Source organism: Ipomoea nil, unplaced genomic scaffold, assembly GCF_001879475.1.
Source record: "Ipomoea nil cultivar Tokyo-kokei standard unplaced genomic scaffold, Asagao_1.1 scaffold3210, whole genome shotgun sequence".
NCBI lineage: Eukaryota > Viridiplantae > Streptophyta > Magnoliopsida > Solanales > Convolvulaceae > Ipomoea > Ipomoea nil.
Genome location: NW_017619638.1, coordinates 562,264 through 584,955, shown reverse-complemented (window position 1 = coordinate 584,955; position 22,692 = coordinate 562,264). Strand labels below are relative to the sequence as shown.

General features: G+C 37.1%; 1 protein-coding gene across 1 annotated transcript; it reads right to left on the bottom strand.

The window, feature by feature from the left end:
• Positions 1–951: 951 nt before the first annotated feature.
• LOC109168601 lies at positions 952–3,186 on the bottom strand. The gene has a single exon (XM_019317653.1). The coding sequence runs from the start codon at positions 3,184–3,186 to the stop codon at positions 952–954; it is 2,235 nt and encodes a 744-aa protein (XP_019173198.1).
• Between the last annotated feature and the right edge of the window lie 19,506 nt (positions 3,187–22,692).

The following is a 22,692-nucleotide window of genomic DNA, read 5'->3' as shown; positions in this document are numbered from 1 at the left end:
CTTCAAGCTATCCAACAACGAAGCCGAGTATGAGGCGCTCCTATGGGGACTCCAACTCGCGCTGAACATGAGGGCCGAGAAGCTCAAAATCATGTGTGACTCCCAGCTCGTGGTAGGGCAGGTCACAGGCGAGTTTGAGGCCAACGATAAGAGAATGAGGAGGTACTGGAACGTGGTTCTACAATTGCTAGGGCAGTTGATCAACCACGAAGTTTTGCAAGTACCCTGGAAGCAAAACGTAAACGCGGACATGATAGCCCGAGTAGAAGACCTCAAGTGGTCAAGCTTGGAGGCCAACCCGGTCTTCCCCGTGCAAATCTGACCCCCCTATTGGTTGGACTACCTCAAGGAGTACAAGAAAACAAGTACGCTGCCCTAGGACATGGTCGATGCCAAGCTCGTGAAAAGACAAGCCCCCCCCCCCCCCTATCTGGTCCTCAACGACACGTTATACAAGAGGTCTTACAATGACGCCCTATTATGTTGCCTATACCCCGAAGAGGCAAGGTCGGTCATAGAAGAGATACCCGAAGGGACCTGCTCAGCTCACTAGAGGGCCTACATTATGGCCCTGAGAGCCATCCTACCGCGGTACTTCTTGCCTAATATGGCCAAGGAGTGCGCGGACTACGCGAGGAGCTGTAAGACGTGCCAGCAATTCCAAAGCAGACCGAGTCGACTAGCCACGAATTATGCTTAATAAATGTTGTTATGACATGGAAACATGTTTAAATATGCAATTGGAATAAATATATAAATAAATAGACTTCCTTGCGTGTTATACTTGACATTGACTAACAAAACTAGACCACAAGTTAGAAATTATTTGACAGTGGTCTTATTCTTTACATATTTGAAGTTAAATAAAAGAACCACACAGGTACACATACAAATCAAGTCCGCATTTGAAATAACATGAAAGAAAGTACACATTAGCATTACACATATAAATCAAAGATACACTTGAACAACTACATCCTCATTGCTTGTTGCTGAAGCGGAAACTGTTGGATCTTCTCTCTCCATCCATCGACGCCATTCGTCAATGAATAATGGTTGACTAGGACTTGAAAGCTGACACTCCTCAAAATGCCTTAAAATATCTTCAGTTTCTCCAAGAAGGATAGCTGCATCACGAACGTTGTTCTCTCTTTCTTCAATGGTATTGCATTTGTACTTGGTAGCTATCAAGTGAGGCAAATTGATAAGACAAGCTACCAGTATGTCTGCAATTGTGCAACTTAACTTCTTAAACAAATCTTCAGCTTCATACTCAACATTTTGATGCGATAATAGAATGGTTCGGCTAATTCTATACATTGAGTTAGCAGCTAAAACATTTGCAGGCCAGAATAGAGGATTTTCTACTAGAATTTTGTTTTCTATAGAGCTAAACTTCATAACAGTCTTTTCAGCTTCATTAGCAAGAACTTGAATAATCTCCTTTGCAGAATTTACTTCCCTAGATAGTCTCCCAAGATCTATGTCAAACCACTTCTTATGAAGCTCAACTCCCACCCACACAACATCTGCTGCATTTTTAATGTTTTTCGACCCACACTTGTCATCCAAGACATCTATAAGGCTTGCATAGCGGAGGCCTTCATCAACACTGCTTACCAACCAATCAACATGCTGACTTGCGATGTTTGGAAGTGCAATGATAATACTTGCTAGTGTTACAACTGGAAGTGTCCAACAGTTCGGAGGTTCTTCACTAGATAATAGACTTGGAACTAGATTGCTATCGAATTCTACTACCCCGCTAAAAGAGAAACTTTGATGGAGAAGATTAATTAGATTTTGTGGGCGTTGCATCCTACCCATCCCAACATTTTTATTCCCCTTACTAATAATCTTTCTCAAAAGTTCTTTTGGAAGTTGTTTTTCTCCTTCGAGTAGTATCACAAAGCTGTTGAGATGTATCTCTAGTATTCCCGCCGGATCATTTGAAACTTCATTTTTGTAGAAAAAGTTGCCTAAATAATGATTAACTAGCCTACCTAAAAGATTAACTAAAAATGCTAATGGGAGCATGGTATAAAAGGCGAGAACATAACAGAACTTGCACCAGATGATAATTGCAGATTGAAGTTGTATGAACAAAGTCAAGACCAAGGCTTTCACGTTGTGGAGAAGTTTTCTGACTGCGCGTCTCTTAAATCTCATAGGTATTGGACTATGTCTCCATTCAACCAATTTTTCAGTCCAATAGGATTCGATTGTGAATTCTTCTATACTGATTTTGATCCCATTATCCTCGTACTTATAACCCACCACACCAATCAAGAGGATTATAACTACGGTGAGAGACTGTAGTGCAGCGAAATATTGAGAAAGCAATATCAAATACACCGACCACTTATAATCAGATAGCTTATCACAAAACTTGTATGCGTATCTTCGAAGCCCTAGAAATGAAACTAGGGAAGAAAACATGCAAATGATGCTCATGAAAACGAAGGTCACCAACCTTTCCATAAGAAATCTTGGGCTCCCAGAGACTGCCATGACCCAATACTTTGAAATGCTCAATCTTAGCTCTTCAACCGTATGGGGATGGCGTTGTTGCCCAGATTCCATCTGTTTCCCCAACTTCTGATACTTGGAATCTGCGCGTTTCTTGATTGCTGGAACCGCTAGAGCCGAGCACACAAGTGTTATGATCATGAAGCACAAGAAAACAATGGCGTAGATGATTTCTGGGAATAACCAGAAGTCAAGTGCGCCGGTGCTTAGTTGGATGCATAAATCCACAAGGGAGGTGATGACCAATATGCTCAAAGCCGTGATATTGTTCAGAATATCTTTGTCGTTCTTAGAGCCCAAGGAGGTGAAAGCATTGCCCATGGCCAGAACGAAGAAAACGGTGCCACTGATTTTGGTCAGGTTATCTTCGAAAGACAACATGGGAGTTGTGAGATCGGCTGTGAGCTTTGTGGCCACGGCTAATAGTGTTAACCAAGTTGCATTGAGAGCGAAGAAGTTGCCAGACAAGTGGAGATTGAGATCGCTAAGGGAGTTGTAGAAGGCTACGTTTGAGTTTAAGAGCATTGCAATGGAGCAGAGGGTAGAGGCGGCTGCTACGTAAAGGCCGATAAATGGCATCGGCGAAATGTTCTTCTCGTGCATTCTTCTCACGTATACGGAACAGTCTTTCGGGGGTGCCATCATTATGGTATCCATTTTTATCACAACCAACTTCTCGCTCTCATCTCTTTCGATCGATCTGCAGTTTAAATAGCCGGAATATAATGGAATTCATCAACCAACTCAACTTTCACGGACAAATTATACCATGGATGAGGGTTCAGAGTCCGTTAAAATTAATTCTTATCTGTGTCACACAGCTCTTACAAGTAGCTCAAAGAATCAATATCCCATCACTCTCTAGAATCAATTCTGTAACCTTCCCTCAAAGAAAGCACAGAGGTGTCACCTGACCACTCCGCCCTACTATTATTATTATTATTATTACTAGTATTTGTCCCGTGCGATGCACGGAAAATATGTTATAAAAATATACTCTATATGAGGTTTATTCATATATAAAATTTTTGTTATTTAATAATTATTATGTGTGAATTCCTATGATAAAATTATGAACATAAATATATTTACAATTAAAATAATATTTAAGGTGGGTGATTACTACAAATCTTAAACTATATTAAAAAATTAGTACATAGTATTTAATATTACAACTTTTTAAGAACTTAGTAAACTACAATAGTAATTGAATTACAATTTTAGAGTCACCACGGATCAAAATTTTTAGACCTTTGAGATTTCTAACTCTAGATGTAGCAACATACAATTGACCTTTAAAGACCAAAATCACAATCTTAGTTCGAACATTGATTTTTTCTTCCAAATACTATCGAATTAAGTGTGTAATCAATAAAAGATGAGAACTAATAATTCGAGAATATAATCTTAATGTTACTAAGCCACTTCACGTCAATTAAGTTGGAGAGTGTTATTGGATAGTATCCGATGAATCCATGAATAACGTATCTTTGTCTCCGTAGTCCTCAATATGCACATCAACAATCTTAAATATTAGGCTGCCTAGCTATGCCATATATTAATTTCAAACTTATGAACTTTGGGGTTGCATGCAATAAAAAGTATATTTTAAATATACTAAGGGTACATTATATATGTATGTAAGGTACTTTCAATATAAAAATAATGTATTTTTAATATATTAAAAATGTATTTGATATTCATGATCCATACAGTTATGTGGATCATCGTTCACACAATAATTTGCTAGTAGAAATTGAAATATAAATAAATAAATATATATATATATATATATATATATATATATATATATATATATATATATATATATATTAGAAACTGTCCGTGGAAATTATTATCATTATTATTATTATTGCAATTATTATTATTATTATTATTATTATTATTATTGTTATTATAATTAACAATATTATTATGATTTTGTAAAAATTAAATGTTGATTATCAACATTTAATTTTCACAATAACAATATTATTATGGTCTTGTGAAAATTAAATGTTGATTATCACCATTTAATTTTCACAAGACCATATTGCTTTATTATATATAGAATTATTATTATTATTATTATTATTATTATTATTATTATTGCCATCTAATATTCTTAATTTATTGGCCATGTGATTGCTCAAGAAAAGTTTTCACTACTTTAAGAATACTAGATTACGCTGACTTTATTTTGATCGAGCTTCTATTTTAAGATTTTATCTTTAAGAATTTTTCTTTCTTGTTCGTTAAGTTATACATTTTCTCTCAAGCTTAGCTTGTTGGTCTTGGAATTGAATTCCAACCTTTTGGAAAGAATTGAATTAATTTCATGATTAGACAACTTATAGATCTTATTCTGGTTATTAGACTACCTTATGAACAAAGTTAAATAAATTATTTGTGTTTTCTTTCAATTGTAATAGGACATATAACATTTTAGGGTTTTAATTATAAAAGGATAAATCTAATTTTGTTACATCCATATCAAATAAATTCTATTGTTGACTAACCAAGTCTTTGTTTGACTAGCCAGGTTTTTGATAAACTATCGTACGTCGATCCCCTTGGAAGGGGTCCGGATTTTAGTCCACCACGCCATATCATATCAATAGTTATGGCACGGACCGTGGTCCACGCAGCCACGGTCCAAAAATAATATCGTTTTGTTTAATTTTATTTTTTTATGCATCCATCTGTAATACACATTTTTATAACTTATAACGTACAATATTTTAAAATATAATGTACATTATTATACAGCATAATGTACATTATTTTAAAACATAATATACATTATGTTACCCCAGATATTTCATTATTCTAAACACGTAATGTACATTATTTTGACACAGAATCAGGGCCGTTCTAATAAAAATTGGAGTCTTGTACAATATCTTAAATCGGGCCCCTTTTTTCAAGTAATTTGTATATATAAATAACAATTGTTTAAAAAGTTGTGTCAAAAGTTCAAAATATAATTATTGTATAAAAATACATCTAAAATTTTATTTAAAAAGTCGGCATACTTTTAGGAAAAAGGAGAGAGTGTAAAAGAAAGGAAGGGAGAACTGTTTCATTAGTTTCTGAGCAAAGAAGATTACAAAGCTTTTATACACAAAGGGAAAGAAGGAAACTGCTTAACTACTTCTAACTGCTGCTTCTACTTCTAATTGCTACTTCTAACTGCATGTATAACAGAATGAAGGAAGGAAGAAAGAATAGGACAGCTGGCAACTATCTATGGTGGATTCAATTATCTTGACTTCCTGATACATACGCCGTGCACATTTAGACGCAAAATAATTTATCTTTAGGACATTTATTTATTAATAAATCTCTTTTAAGATCATCTTTCACAAGAATATCTATTAATTTAGAATAAAGGGCGTCCCAATTTCTAGGATCATATATGTCAAATAAAAACGAATCGGTTTATCATTGTGACCAAAACCATCTAAACAACTATCAACATTCTTATTATTTTCATTGTCACAGTGATACCCATCATTATTGTGCACACTATCATTTAAATTTTTTACAATCTCACAATCATCTTGATCGTCTATATGAAGATTAACATGTAATTAACAATTTTTCCTCGGCATCATCTTTTTGCACATCTATTTGAGTTTCTTTTGTAATACATTTTTCAAGAGCTTCCTTATAAGATTGAGTTAGTTGCTCAATTATTCTTCTTTCATTTTTTATGCTTCTCAAACCCAGATAAATATTTTCTAGAAGATATAATTATAAAATCCTAAGAATTTATTTAAAAACTCTATGAATAAATAATTAATCAAGAAACAAACTTCTTTCCTTTTTACGCTTCTCAAACCCAGATGAATATATAATTTCTAAAAGACATAATTATAAAATCCGAAGAATTTATTTAGAAACTCTATAAATAAATAATTAATCAAGAAACAAATTCTTAAATATATTATTCTAAAATCAGAATTGTTAAGTCATGTAAATAAAACAATAAACAATAAATTGTAAAATATTTAGTAGTTTTAATTACATGTTAATAGAACAAGAAGAATCAATTCTGCCGAGCGATTTGCCTGCTACAACCTCTAGCGAACCATTGACCTTTAATTTTGGATGAGTTTTTTTTTTTTTTTGGGATGCTACTGACTCTATTATATCGTATTATATGTTCAAACTACTTTCTCAACATATTGAAGCACAAAGAGTCAACAACGCCTCCACTGAGGCTCAATCTCATGACCTCCCATATAAGAGAGGTCACTACATGTCATTTGAGCACAAGGTGTTTGGCACTGATGCCACTTAATTGCTTCACGACAATGTGTTGGACCGTGGTGCAAACAAAATAATTTGCCACATCATATATTTTTTAATTTTATATTTCGATATAATGCAAGGCTTACAATTTTTGAAAATAACTTTTTGTTAGCCTTTTGCAACTTATGTCAATTTTTTAAATATTAACTTTAAATGTTATTAATGTTTTATGTGTATTCTTTTATTGTTATTTGCATGTTATTATGTAGTGTGATAATACATATTACCATTCTAAATGGGTGATCTTAAGATCAAACTCTGATGAGTGGAGCATTGATTTTTTGAGCTGAAAATCATTGAGAACGTATGCATAGGTTTAGTAGTTATTATTAGGACTCTATGTATCTGAGTCTGTTTAGAACTTCTTATCCTTGTCACACTGTGACTCTCTACTTCTTATCCTTATCACACTGTGACTCTTTATTGTATATATTCACATCATCTGATCTCATTGTAATCAAGTTCAGAAAATATAATACAATCAGTTCTCATCTGGTATCAGTTAGCTAGGGTTTTGTGATTCATAAAATCAAGAAGATGCAGCGCTATGGTGGCAACCTTAATTACCGTGGAGGTCAGCAACGTGGCTTCGATGATCCGTGTCAAATCTGTAAAGGTTTCGGCCACACAGGAGTCAATTGTTTTTGGCGCTATGATGATCCGTGTCAAATTTGTAAACGTTTTGGTCACACGGGAGTCAATTGTTTTTGGTGCTATGATGATCCATGTCAAATTTGTAAACGTTTTGGTTACACGGGAGCCAATTGTTTTTGGCGCTATAATGATCCGTGTCAAATTTGTAAAAGTTTCGGTCACACGGGAGTCAACTGTTTTTGGCGATATTCAGGGACTCCGGGTTCTCAGGATAATTTGGTGTTTCAGAATGGTTTAGTTGCTAAAACCTCATCAAATTCTCATACTTGGGTTCCAGAAAATGGAGCCACAAATCATGCAACTCCAAACATCGCTTCCCTTTCTACATCGGAGAAGTACACTGGTAATGACACTTTACGTGTTGGTGACGGTATGGGTTTATCTATTAGTCATGTTGGCCATGCCTCTTTTAATACCCCTTCTAGATCATTTACATTGTCTGATATAATTCACGTTCCACGTTTGTCTAATTCTTTATTATCTGTTCAGAAGTTTGCATCCGATAATAAAGTCTTTTTTTAGTTTCACCCCTCCTTTTTTGTTGTGAAGGATATCAATACCAAGGAAATACTTCTTCAGGGCAATAGTTCGGGGGGACTATACACACTTTCATTACCTAGTTCGTCTCCATCAGCGTTTCTTTCCGCTCGTGCCTCGGCTTCCACTTGGCACAATCGTCTGGGTCATCCTCATAACCGTGTTCTTAGCCATATACTTCGTTCTTGTTTGGTTAGTGGGTATCGTGATAATATTCGTTGTCATAATTCTTTATGCAATGCGTGTCAATTAGGCAAATATGCTCGTTTTCCCTCCCTCGTGTTGCTTCCTCTAGTTCTCAAGTCCTAGATCTTATTTACACAGACATTTGGGGTCCTGCGCCCACTTTATCTACTTCTGGCTTCCGTTATTTTGTGATCTTTGTGGATGACTATTCCCGTTATACATGGTTCTTCCCTATGAAATTAAAGTCTGATCTTTATGTCATCTTTGATAAATTTCGTACTCTTGTTGAACGGTCCTTTAATTGCAAAATAAAGGCCATTCAGTCTGATTTAGGTGCTGAGTACAAAAAGTTGCATTCTTCGTTTGTTCAATTAGGAATTCAACATAGACAATCCTGTGCCTATACACATGAACAGAATGGTCGTGTTAAACGAAAACATCGTCACATTGTTGAAACTGGTCTGGCTCTTCTAGCTCATGCCTCTGTTCCTTTGAACTTTTGGGATATTGCCTTTGAGACTACTGTCTATTTAATTAACAGAATGCCATCTTCTGTATTAAATAACTCCAGTCCTCATCTCCTGTTACATAAATCCCCTCCTTCCTATCTTTTTCTTCGTGTCTTTGGGTGTTTATGCTACCCTCATCTTCGACCATATAATCGTCATAAGATGTCATACAAGTCTTCTCCATGTGTCTTCCTAGGTTATCCTGAGTCCTTTAAGGGGTACAGATGCATGGACTTACATACTAATAAGATTTACACATGCAGGCATGTCAGATTTGATGAAGAAGTTTTTCCCTTTGCTACTAAAACTTCTTTGCAGGATCTATCTACTCCGTTTTCTGGACCTTGGACGGAATCTGTTCTCAGTCATAGCACACCTATTCCTGCCGTGTCCAATGATGAGCCGCCAGAACCGGTGCTACCAGCTTCATTCGAACCAGCCGTGGGTCCCGGACAGGCTGCCTCGTCGGGTGATCCGGTGGAGCCCTTTGCTCGCCAGCGAGGCCGTCTACGTGGGCGGTCCACCAGGCCCAATGTCCGTACTCACTCTATGGCCACTCGCAGCAACGCAGATGCTCATCTTTTTGCTCTAGCAGCTCAGGTACACCCCACGGAACCCACATGTCACTCTCAAGCTGTCAAATATCCTGAGTGGCGTGAAGCCATGGACCAAGAATTCAATGTTCTCCTGCATAACCACACATGGTCTCTAGTTCCACCCACTACAGGTATGAATATTATTGGCTGTAAATGGGTGTTTCATACGAAGAGAAAGGCTGATGGTGCTATTGAAAGGCATAAAGCCAAACTGGTTGCGAAAGGTTTTAATCAGGTTCCAGGCCAGGACTTCTTTGACACATTTAGTCCAGTGGTAAAGCCTACGACTGTAAGACTCCTTCTATCTCTAGCTTTATCATCTGGGTGGTCTATCAAACAGCTAGATGTGCATAATGCTTTTCTGAATGGTAATCTGGCTGAAACAGTTTATATGAAGCAACCCCTGGTTATATTGATGCTAACTTCCCGAATCATGTTTGTTTGTTAAAAGGATCTCTGTTTGGGTTAAAACAAGCTCCCAGAGCCTGGTTTAATCGACTACATACATTCTTATTATCAGTTGGTTTTCAAGCATCCAAGACAGATGTCTCTCTGTTCTATTACTCTAAAGACTCTGCTTTGGTTTATCTATTGGTGTATGTGGATGACATTCTTGTAATGGGAAGTGATCAGGGTATTATGTCTCAGCTCTTGTCCAAACTGTCTGCTACATTCAAAATCAGAGATCTTGGTGAACCAAATTTCTTTCTGGTATTGAAACAGTTAAGAGTGACAATGGGATTATTTTATCTCAACAACGGTATATGAATGATATTTTAAAACGGGCTGGAATGTCTTAATGCAAACCCCTTTCTACACCTATCGCTATCTCGAAAACTGTCCCCTTCAATTCAGATCTATATGATGATCCCACACAGTACATGAGTCTAGCTGGAACACTGCAATATCTCACTGTCACACGACCTGACCTATCCTTTGCAGTTAATCAGTTATGCCAACATATGCATGCTCCCACCCTGTCACACTGGGAGCAGCTCAAACGGGTACTCAGGTATGTTAAGGGAACAGTTGATCATGGTTTGCGCATACGACGATGCTCATCTAGAGACATTCATGCCTTCTCTGATTCTGATTGGGCTGGTTGTCCTGAGGATCGAAAATCCACGAGTGGTTTTGCTGTTTTCTTGGGGAGTAATCTTATATCCTGGGTTTGCAAGAAACAGAGAACTGTTGCTAGGTCATCCACTGAGGCTGAATACAAAGCTCTTGCAGATGTTTGTGCTGAAGTTCTATGGATTATGTCATTATTGCGTGAGATACAGGAGCTACATATATGAGTGCTAACCCAATCTTTCATGCGCGCACCAAGCATGTGGAGATTGATTATCATTTTGTTCGTGATCGAGTATCTTCAGGCGATATTCAAGTGAACTTCATCTCCACGAAGGATCAACTTGCTGATATCTTCACCAAAGCTCTGTCTGGACCTAGATTTTCTTCCCTAAGGGACAAGCTACAGGTTACTAGTATACACTGTGCTTGAGGGAGAGTATTAGGACTCTATGTATCTGAGTCTGTTTAGAACTTCTTATCCTTGTCACACTGTGACTCTCTACTTCTTATCCTTATCACACTGTGACTCTCTATTGTATATATTCACATCATCTGATTTCATTGTAATCAAGTTCAGAAAATATAATACAATCAGTTCTCATCGTTATTACTTTTTAGATTATACAATTTCTTTTTTTTTTTTTTTGAAAATGATTATACCATTTACTAGTCTAGTCTTTATAATTATACTTTTAATCAGGTGCTATCAAATTAAATTAGACTCCATATATAGGTTCAAATGTGTTTGTCATAACATATGCGATGCGAATTGAACAGTCAGTCACTCGTTTCGATTCACAACTTTAATTTCTGCACCAATTCTATATATTACGTACTTTAACTTGCGACCATAGCGGATAAGTGGGACAATGCATTATATTAAGTAAATATTCTAATATATAAAGTACATTATTCTAATTTATAAAATACATTATCTTTCTCTAGAATGTTTTTTATTTTAATGTGTGGAGTAAGGAATTTTTTTAAAAAATTAAAACGACGTCGTTTTGGAGTGTAGTTTACACAACTTTGTGGACCATAATTTGTCGTGACGCGTTTCTCTAAAAATTGTGTAATTTCTTCCCTCAAAATGTTGAATCTCCAACCCAAAGGACTCACACATTTGGACTCGATAGAACATGTGAGAGGATGAAAATTACGGTAATTCTGTGATTCAACAGATAAAGACCAAATTTTGGTGCGCATAAGGGATCTATCCACTTTGAACATAATCTTCACACTATCGCTGGTGAGTTTCTAACGTAAAAACTTATCATCTACGCTCACTGTTAATGATGTAAATTCCATGTAATACAAGTCTTTTATCTTCTACTACTTCTAGGCTCACCATTAATAATGCCAATTCAAACTGTACTCCATGTGACCCAAGTCTTTTATCTTCTAGGCTCACCATTAAGGCATTAATATGCCAGGTTCACCATTAATAATGCCAATTCAAACTCCATGTGACCCAAGTCTTTTATCTTCTAGGCTCACCATTAAGGCATTAATATGCCAAGTAGGTTGATTTGACCCAAAACTGTAGCTAGATGTACTAGGTCAATTCACATTTTTAGATTGTTGACCGGCTTTGTTTTCTTAATTTATTAAAATTGTTATATTAATAATTTTTAATTTTTTTAAAAGTTTATACAGATTAAAACTATCACTACAAAAAAAACTCCCATTTCCGGAGTACGTAATAAAGTTAGTAAACAAAAACATTATTGCATGGACCATGGTCCAAAACGACAATGTCTCTCTACTTAATGAGAGATGGTGCCGTTAAATGTGTGATGCACGTTCCGTGTCTTTTGTTTTTCAATATAAACCAAAGGAACTGACCTTAGCAATCTTCACGCGAACAGTTTCTTCTCGGCTTCTCCATTGCTTCTTCTTCAACTGTAGTGTTGCAACAACAAGGAAGACAACTATTGTCGACTCTATTGCTGCACGGAAAAGAGCTTCTTAAAGGTAATAATCTCATTGTAAACACACATTGCGATTAGGAATTCAAACAACACTAATAAACTACATTTTCGATTACCTAGGATTTTTACTCGTTTCAAGCATAAATTTAAGAATAATGTTCATTGTTTCGATTATCTTTTCAAATAACATGTTTTTGTGTACAAATTACATTATTGGTGTGCATAAAGTATATTTTCGAATACCTAGGGTTTTTACTCTTTTCTATAGATTATTCAAACAGAAATGTAATAATAATATACATTGTTTCGATTCTATTTTCGAATAGCATGCATAAAGTGATTGAGATACATTATTTCTGTGCATAGGGTTCTGAGTATTAGAGTTTATGTGTTAGTTTTCCAGTGGTCATTATGATTTTGGGGCAACGTTTTTGTTGTCTTTTGCTTTGTGCAACATATTTCCTTATGACCAGCCCGCTTTTCACTTACGGTTCTCCTTATGAAGCGATGTCAAAAGATTAGGTGTGCAAAGGTCGTGTATGGGCAGTATGGAAAGGTAGATGACATAATAAAACGGGGAGTATGAGAACGACCCCGAGTGTCATACTAAAGGAATGACAACTTGGAAGTTGAGCAAAAGGTACGGTGAGATCGTATAGGCTTTTAGCGACTCGATTCAAGAGAAATTGAGTAAAGATTGATAGGCGAAAATGAGATAACAAACTAGAAAGATGCAAGTGTGACACCCCGAAATCCAAATTCGGTTAAGGGATTAATTAAGTAATTAATCCTATTTCAATTTGTAATTTAATTCCTTAAATTCCTGAAATTTAATAGTCGGGGAGTAGTAATTGACTAGTCAACCCCAAAGTCAAAGTTGTACCTTGAGCTTTGTAAGGAGTTCCCTTGTTCCTTACACCTTTCCATGTTAGTAAGGGTATTCTTGACCTTTCACCTTGTGTTAGTATTGTAACCTAACCTAGTAAGAACACCTCATTTCTATCCTTACACTTTCCAAATTCTAGCTCTACCTTCTCTCTAAAAAGGTAGATAGCTAGCTTTTCTTCCAAGCCAAGTTGAAGCTTTGTCAAAACTTCAAGAGTTGCCTACAAGATTCTACCTTTCATACATTTGGGCATCTGGGAGGGTAAGATCCATGTTCATCCTGTGTTTTTAGTGTCTTCTTAGGTGTCTTTTCCTAAAGATATAATCTTTATGATCTTTTGGTGTGTTCTTGAAGTGGGTTTGGAAGGTGAGCTTTGATAGGAGCTTGGTGAGGTGTTAAGTGAAGGTTTTTGGTCTACAAGAGGTAACCCATGCTCTACAAAATCTATTTTGCTTACCTATGTGAATATTTCTTGGATTCTACATGTGTTTTGCTATGAAATGTGAGTGTTTATGCATTGTCTTGTGAAAATGCATATCTAGAGCTTGTGTTTAGGGTCCATGTATGCCATTGCTTGGCTATTCCTTTGATTCAAGTCATTTTGTTGTATTTGGTGAGATTTGGCATGTTTTGGACTTGAATTTGAGTTTGGAGATGAAAATCCCCGAAGGGATTGTTTTGTGCAGGTATGTGTACCCGCGGGCAGAACGGCGGGTAGGGGTCCAACCCACCGCCCACCCGCGGGGTACAAAGAGGTGGATGGCCTGTACCCGCGGGCAAAACCACGGGTAGGGGCCTACCCGCGGGGTACACCTTGGTGTTGTTTGGGGATTTGTTCCCCGTGATTCTTTTGACTCGGTATTTGGTCTTTTGATTTCCCGATGTTCTTTTGTGGAACTATTTGAGCGTATTCTTGATGTTTCGTATGTCTAGAACTATATGGTAGGATTCCATGTAGGTTTTGGTGTCGTGAATCATGCTAAGTGTTCAACATTGTGATTCGTTGAACCGTGATGAGTCTTGTGTGTTCTTTGGAACTACGTTTGGTTTACCCGTTTGATAAGCATGCTAGTTCGGTGTTTAAATGCTAGCGTGTGTGTTGTTTGTACCTTCCTATTGGTTGATGATAACTTGTGTTATTCATCGTTGTTGTTGGACTGTGATCCATTCCTTGATTGAGTATGGTTTCATATCCTCGTTGTGATCCGTTGATTGATTCCTGTTGTGGTGTGATTTGTGTGTGGCTTTACCTAGATTGCACGATTAGTGGTATGGGACACTAGTCACCAAGGTATTGCAGTGGTCCTCGTGGTGGCCATGACATGATTATGGAGTTGTGACCTGTGTGTCAGGTTCACGTGTTTTGGGTAAGGCGTGTGTCGCCGTGTGTGTGAACGGTACCCTCGTGTACTATGAAATTGGTGGTCTCATTGGTGGTCGTTGGTGGGGGACGACGGTCCCAGGAGGGAAAAGGTTGGACTAAGAAGTACAGGGGTCCTGGAGGTAATGGTTGGAAGAAGATATAAGGTTGGGGGTAGCCATAAGGTTGGAACCGGGCATAAGGAAGGCATATCAACTCGTGATGGGTGATGTCACGAGGGCTTGTGTAGCCGTTGTTGTGAGTTCTCTTCTTGTGACGTGTGTAGTCACAAAGTCATGTGTTGTCTTGGCATGTGTTGCCGTTTGTTGTGTCTTATTCCTTGAGTTATGCATGTCGGGTATTAATCTATTGTGTGATGATAGATTATACCTTGAGACTTCTTGTGAGTCATTGTTGTTCTTTGTAGTCTTGGGATGTGTTTCCGTGTTCTTGTTGAGAGTGTTTGAGTCTTGTGTTGACTATTACTCTTGGTTTTTGACTTATATATATATGTATTCCATTTCAAAAATGGCTTTACAACTTATATCCTATCTATGTATGATATTTCACATGTATTGGTGGGTTACCAGCATTATTCGCTGACCGGGCGTCGTCCCATGTTTTATATGCTTCTTTCAGGTGATGCTTAGACGAGTGCGCGGTCTAGTGCCAGCTAGTATAGCTCCCCTTTTTATGTTTTGTGGCCTGTGAGCCAATCTAGACGTAGTACTCTGTTGGATGGTTGTAGATTTTAAACAATGCAGATTTAGCCTGTGCGTTCACCCTTGGGTGAGCGTGGCATAGCACCCCGTTTCCTTGTTTTATATATATCTTCTCTTTCAGTCTTCTGTTGTGATTAGTGTTTTGATTTAAGTTATCTGCATGTTTTAAGGCTTTAAATAGCATGGTTTTAGGGGGTGTTATAGTTGGTATCAGAGCCTAGGTTTGAGCCTAGGAGGGTTAAGTCTAGACTTTTTAAGTGGCTAAGTGTGGTTTGAGACCTTAAAGTGACCTTAAGAATCTAAGTGTTAGGCTTAGGACTTTAGGTTGCATGGTGAGCTGAGTGTTGCTTTCAGTTATTTGCTTGCTTGTTGTCTCTTTGGTAACCGTGTTGTTGTTGTAGAAGTTTGCGATGCCTCCTCCTTTCAAAAGCTTTTGATTCCAAATCTCCAAATCTCTTGTACAAACAGGCAATGCTTGTATCTTAATGTGTCTTATCGTGTTGAGTCTATTGGTATGGCATGTGTTCTCATCCTGATTTTAAAGCTAGCGTTGTTTAGGACTATACCTATGTATTCCCAAATCTCAAAATGGTTTTCCTATATTTATATTTATTGTCCTCAACGCGTGGGTGTGGGTTACTTAGCATTATTCGCTAACAGTTGCTACACCGCATGTTTTTCAGGTACCGATTAGTTGGCTCATGAGCGCGCTAGACGGAGCTGTGGTTCCTAGCTTAGATAGTGATTAGCTTTAGTTTGACGGCCTGTGAGCCATTTTGTATTCGACTGATGTTTACGAATTATGATTAGTTAGTTAGTTTTAGCCTGTGCATCTAGGTTCTCGAGCTTAGATGTGGCATAGCACCCGAACACTTATATTTAGCTTCCGCTCTATCTTGGTATTAATGACAGATTTACCCTTATTTCGTAATCTTTAATTGTTTTAAAATATGCTGAAAATCGGGGGTGTTACACCTACCCTCTTGAACATTTTCACAATGCTGAGGAGAACTGCTAATGCCCGCAGGGTGGAGTGGAATGACGCCGATTACTCGGTGTTGGAAGGTAAAGCCCTTGAACCCGGTCAATTTTCTAAGAAATTGATTGACATGCTTATGTTCAAGGGCTTGTTGAGCGTATTTTTGGATATAAAATGCGATACTTACCCCGAGTTGGTAAAGGAATTCTATCACCACATGGTAACCACCAAGAACGGGGATGAGTTGGAAATCACCTCCGAGGTCCGGAGTGTGAAAGTGGTGTTGAGTGAGGCTCGATTGGCCAAACTCCAAAAACTGACTACCACGGGCGTATCAGAGTACGAACGTAAGGCTTGGATTTGTACCCAAACCTTAGGGTACAAGGATTATTTGAGCTATTTGTTGGGAAGGGAATACGGAATCTCCATGGCCACAAGGCCAAACAAGAAATGGTTAACTGCCGAGCAAAAGCTCTTGGTAATGCTAGTGACAGAAAGTCTGTTGCCCAACAATAATAAGAGTAAGGATGTTGGGAACCTGGAGTGTACCTTTGCTTACTTCCTTAAGCACAAGGTCAAGTTCAATTTGCCCGCCCTCATGTTGAAACACATGGATTTCTGCAAATCCAACAATATACTGAGCTTGCCCTACGGTATGCTCCTAAGTTGGATCTTGGTGAAAAAGTGGGTAGATGTGAGCCAGTATGAGGCCAAACCCATATGCGGGATAATCTTCAACGCACAAAACCTCCGCCGCAATAACATTTATCATGTTGGTGCGAGAGAGTACATCACTCTTGAGGAGGTAAGCAAGAAGCCTACGGCCGAAAGACGGTTGTTAATGGAACAATTGGGTATCCCGAACAAGAAAATGAAGCAAGCCGTCCAAGAGGACGAGGAGCAGGAAGAACAAGAAGGACAGGAAGAAGGAAACGATGACCCGAGTGACACAGAGCCCACTCGAAGGGAAAGGGTACCCGACGAAGAACATGATGGGATGGCAACCAATGACCGCATCCTAGCGTAAATCATGAGGCAAAACCGGATAATGGAGGAAGGGTTCTCGTCACTGAACGCCTCGGTTCGCTCATTAGACCGAAGGATGTCCGTGGTGAATGATAGGAATATTTTTGTAATAAAGTTTTGATGAGCCAAATGTACTTTAGATCCCCTTAGAGTTTAGGTCTTTAGTACAAGCATCAGAATTCAGAATATCAAGTCAGTATGCAAAGGAAAAAATACCACATGAAGAACAAAATTAATTTGGAAAATTAATTTTGGTCCTACGAGTATTCATCCAGAAGTCAAGCATTTAAAAAAAGTGTTACAGAGAATGATCGGATGAGCCTAACGGCGAAATGGTAGAAATCTTTACATACAACAATTACACCCAAAATCGAATCCCCCCAAGGATTTATTTTTTATAAGCCGGAATTCAAAAAAGCACAATGTCTCAAAAAGAAGCACAATCTCTCAAGTCAAACAAGCACAATGTGTTAAAGTCAAAGAAGCAAGATGTGAAAAAGAGCACAATGTGATCAGATCAAAGGAGCACAATGTGACCAGGTCAAAGAAGCAAGATGTGGTAGGTCAAACAAGCGAGATGTGTCAAGTCAAACAAGCAAGATCTGATTTTGACAAGCAAGAAGAGCAAAATAAGCACAATACGTCTCAAAGGAGCAAGATGTGACAAACAAGCAAGAATATTAAATAAATCGAATGAATTTATTTTGACACATCTCACATGTCACAAGAATCCAAATTGCCTGAAGATATGATCAAAACGGTGGAAAATTTATGAAGGCATGGATAAAAATCTTATCCTAGAAATAAATTCTATCGAAAGGATTTATTGCAAAGAGACGTTGGAAATTCAAAATTGGCAAGGATAACAATATTTTAGAAACAACTTGAAAATCAAGTTGAGATAAAATATTATCTTGTCAGGCAAGTTGGCAATCAAATCAAATTGAAGACCTACTATTGTCAACAATATCAGGCTACAAGATTCAAACTTCAAATATCAAAATATCCCACTCCAACGGATATATTTGATAATCTATATAAAGGCCATGAAGACTTGAAGATACAAGACGATAAGCGAAGTGCGGAAAAGAGACTACAAGTACTCTATTACTAGTAAAATTCTCTTGTGTCAAAATATTCATTGAAATATCTAGATGAGAGACTTAGTTTGAATAGTCTCAAAATTATTTGGAGAGAGATACAATTACATTTGTATTTGAAATTGTAAAAAGAGTATAGATGTGTGCAAAATACTCGAGTGAGTGTAGCTGTGTGCAAAACACACGTAGTTGCTAAGTGTAGCTGTGTGCAAAACACTTAGTTGACGTTTGAGTATAGCTGTGTGCGAAGTACTCGAAGTTGAGTGTAGCTGTGCGCGAGACACCCGGAGTTGGGTGTAGCTGTGTGCAACACATCTGGAAGAAGTGTTTGTGTAGCGCTTATTCACTATTGTAACTGTGTATGAAAAATAATGAATTACTCCTAGAAGTGAATGGGGTAAAGTGGACTAGGAAGAATACGCCACTTCCGAACCACTATAAATTGCCTCTCTCATTTACATAACGCACTTACATAATTCGCTTCATTTATTTATTTTATTTGACTAACCCGTTTACTATTCACTGTCAATTTTAATCTTTCGGGTTTAGTATGTTTTCACGTATGCATGCAACTCAAACTTTCCATGCTTAACATTTGAATTATTCTAAGCAAGTTTGACGTGTTGCATGTGACACATATCATACGATTGACTTTGCACGAAGTCTTATTTATAATCTTAAATAATATTGTTAAATATTGAGCGAACCATCACCTTTAAATATTCAAGATATTTATATCATCCTTACACATCATCTGAGCATATCTAACATGTGCATGTGAATCAATTTATTACTTGGGCATAACTCTTTTCACATATTTATTCCGCTGTGCACTCCAAATTAAATACTTCTCTATTTACTTGTTATTTAGAGTTGAAATTACCAAAGAGTTATTAATTGTGAAAAAATTTAAAAATTCTATTCACCCCCCCCCCCCCTTCTCTAGACTTTTTACCACCCTATCGGGACCAACAATTGGTATCAGTGCGGTTGTCTATTTGAGTCAATTTTGATTGCTAGACAGATCTCAAAAAATCAAGATGATGAAAAGAGATATGGCGCTTGCCCAAAATCTATTATTTTCTCTAAAAAAAATTGATGATTGGAAAATTCGCATGCAGGTACATTTATCCGCATTACATGATGAAATGTTGGAAGTCATCACTAGTGGTCCTATTGAAATTTTGCAAGTCAACACTTCGTTCGTACAAACAAGCGACACTCCACAATACATTCCAAAACCGAAGGTGGAATGGTCTCGTGAAGATAGAACTCGAAATAACTTGAACAATATTGCCAAGGATATTTTGTTCAAATCTATCGATGACACGATATTTCCAAAAGTTCGAAAATGCCAATCCGCAAAAGAAGTTTGGGAAACGCTCATTCAAATTGGTGAAGGAGACGAACAAGAAAAGGATAATAAACTCACCATAGCATTAAAGAAATTCGAGGATTTCAAAATGCTAAGCGGCGAGAATATAACCTACATGGGACAAGATTTGCCAAAATCTTAGGAGAAATTAATGATCTTGGAAAAGACATTAATCAAAAGGAAATCTCACTCAAAATCCTACGTGGTCTACCATCTACATGGGATATGAAGGTCACGGCCATGAGAGATCATAGAGATCTAAAAACCCTATCAACTGATAAGCTTTTTAGTGATCTAAAAGCTTATGAGTTTGAGGTGAAATCAAGGATAAAGGAAGATCATGAAGAAAAGATCAACGCACTCATAGCCGAGCAACCATCAACTTCAAGGTCAGTACAAAATAATGAATTATTGCCTAATGATCAATTTGCTCTCTTTGTCAAGAAATTTAGGAAATTCATGAAGAGGAGCAATTACAAGAAAAATCTACAAGGAAAACAATGGAATGCAATGAAAAATTCGAAGAAAGAGATAGTTGAGGAAGATTCAAATTTGTGCTACAATTGTAGAAAGCCTGGACATTTCGCAGCAAGTTGTCCACACCCCAAGGTAAGTAAAAGTCAATACACAAATATTTCTAACTCTCAACAGGAAGAATTCAAGAACAAAGATAACAGATTCAACAAGGAGAGAAGAAAAGCACTTATTAGTGACCCACTAGAAACAAGTGAGTCAGAGGAATCTTCAAGTGATGAAAGTGACACCTCAAAAGATGACAATGCAATGTTTTGCATGAGTATCTCGAACAAGTCATCCTACGAAGACATGTGTCTTATGGCAAATGAAAATGAAGAAGATGGGGTAACATCTAAATCTTATGACTATAAATTCTTCATTCTCTAGAGAGTCCATCTTTCACTTAATGGAAGATTGTCAAACCGTTATGGACACTCACTCTCAACTTAAAGAGCGCAATAATTTCTTAATTCTTGAAAAAGATGAATTAAATGAAAAATTGCAAAATGCTCTATTTGAAGTGAAAGACTTGAAGGCTAAAATTATTTTGTCTTCAAGAAGAGTGTAAATCAAGGGAAGTGAGAGAACACAACCTTAGAGAGGTTATAGCAACGTTTACACATTCATCCAAAATAATGGACAAAATGGTAAATATGCAAAAACCCTCAAGTGATAAAATCGGACTTGGTTATGACCCTTCGTGTTCTCAGGCCTCTGAAAAATTGACCAATTCTACTACTAATTAAATAATAAAGTCCAAGTAGTAAAATTTGTAAAAGGTCAAGATAGCACAATGAGACAAAGAATTGGTTACCAAACTAATGCCAAATTTAATGCTGCAAGGCTGAAGCCTCAAGGAAATAATATTTCGCCTAGGCAGTTTGTAAAAAGGCAAAAGTTTGTTCCTAAATGGAAACACACCAATGAGTCAAGTGCACAAAGCCCTCATAGGAAAATGGGAAGAAATCCAAGAATTGGGGCAGGGAGATTTTATCCCTCTAAACAAGATTGGTTTGATGATATTAAACCATGGACTAAGTCCAGATTTAATGCATGTCATAGGCTCAAACAATCTCCTTCCCAAGTGCCAAAAGATCGAGTCAAATTTTCAAAAACTGGCACCAAAAATGTTTTCAAAAATTAGTTATGATTATAATGTGTTTAATGGTTACCAATCACCTAAACTTAGATCAGTGAGTACAAGGTGGATTTGAGTACCAAAAATGACTAACACCCAAGGACCCAAATCATGTTGGTTACCTAAAAATGTGTAATTTATTTGCAGGAAATTTGGTACTTCGATAATGGATGCTCTAGACACATGACTGGAAATAAATCTAGTCTTGTGAACTTTAAAAATATCGAAGGACCAAAAGTCGTATTCGGTGGAAATGAACGATATGGCATAACCAAAGGAATTGGTACAATATCCCACAATGGTTTAAAAATCGAAGATGTATCCTTTGTTGAAGGTCTAAAATTCAACCTGTTAAGTACAAGCCAATTTTGTGACAAAGGATATCTAGTAGAATTCTTCAAAGAAAAATGTCAAGTGAAGAATAACTCCACGGGAGAAATCGTACTCGAGGGAACAAGAAAGAAAAATATGTACGTAGTTGACTGGAATACAACCAAGGAATCAACATGCTTGATGGCAACAAATCCAACTGCAACAAGTTGGTAATGGCACAAAAGATTAAACCATCTAAACTTCAAGAGCATCAACAAGCTCGCAATAAACAAACTCGTTGAAGGTCTACCCAACATTGTTTACAAGAAAGATCAAATATGTGATGCTTGCCAAAGAGGAAAATAAATCAAGTTATCATTCAAGTCCAAGACTCAAGAATCTACAACAAGACCGCTAAGTCTACTACACATAGATCTATTCGGTCCAGTAGACCCAAGTAAGTATAAATGGTAAGAAATATACGCTAGTTGTTGTTGATGATTTTTCCAGGTACACATGGACGATATTTCTCAGAAAGAAAAATGAAGTGGAGCAAAAGCTGCCAGAACTTCTAAAGCTATTACAAAATGATAAAGACTTGAAAATTGCAAAAATCTGAATTGATCGTGGAATCGAGTTCGTGAATCAAGTAATTCAAGACTACTGCAATTCTCAAGGAATTCTACATCAATTATCTGTCGCACGTACACCATAACAAAATGGTGTAGCCGAAAGAAGAAATAGAACGCTAAAAGAAGCCGCACGTGTGATGATTATGTCAGCTGAGCTACCTAAAAGATATTGGGCTGAAGCAATCAACAACGCATGCTATACGCAAAATCGAAGCTTGATACACAAGTCTTACAACAAAAATCCGTACGAGTTATGGAAAGGGAGAAAACCTAAACTCAACTATTTTCATACTTTTGATATCAAATGCTTTAT

Bases quoted from the DNA above. Each gene is read 5' to 3' on its own strand.
- LOC109168601 (XM_019317653.1), bottom strand. From the start codon at position 3,186: ATGGATACCATAATGATGGCACCCCCGAAAGACTGTTCCGTATACGTG.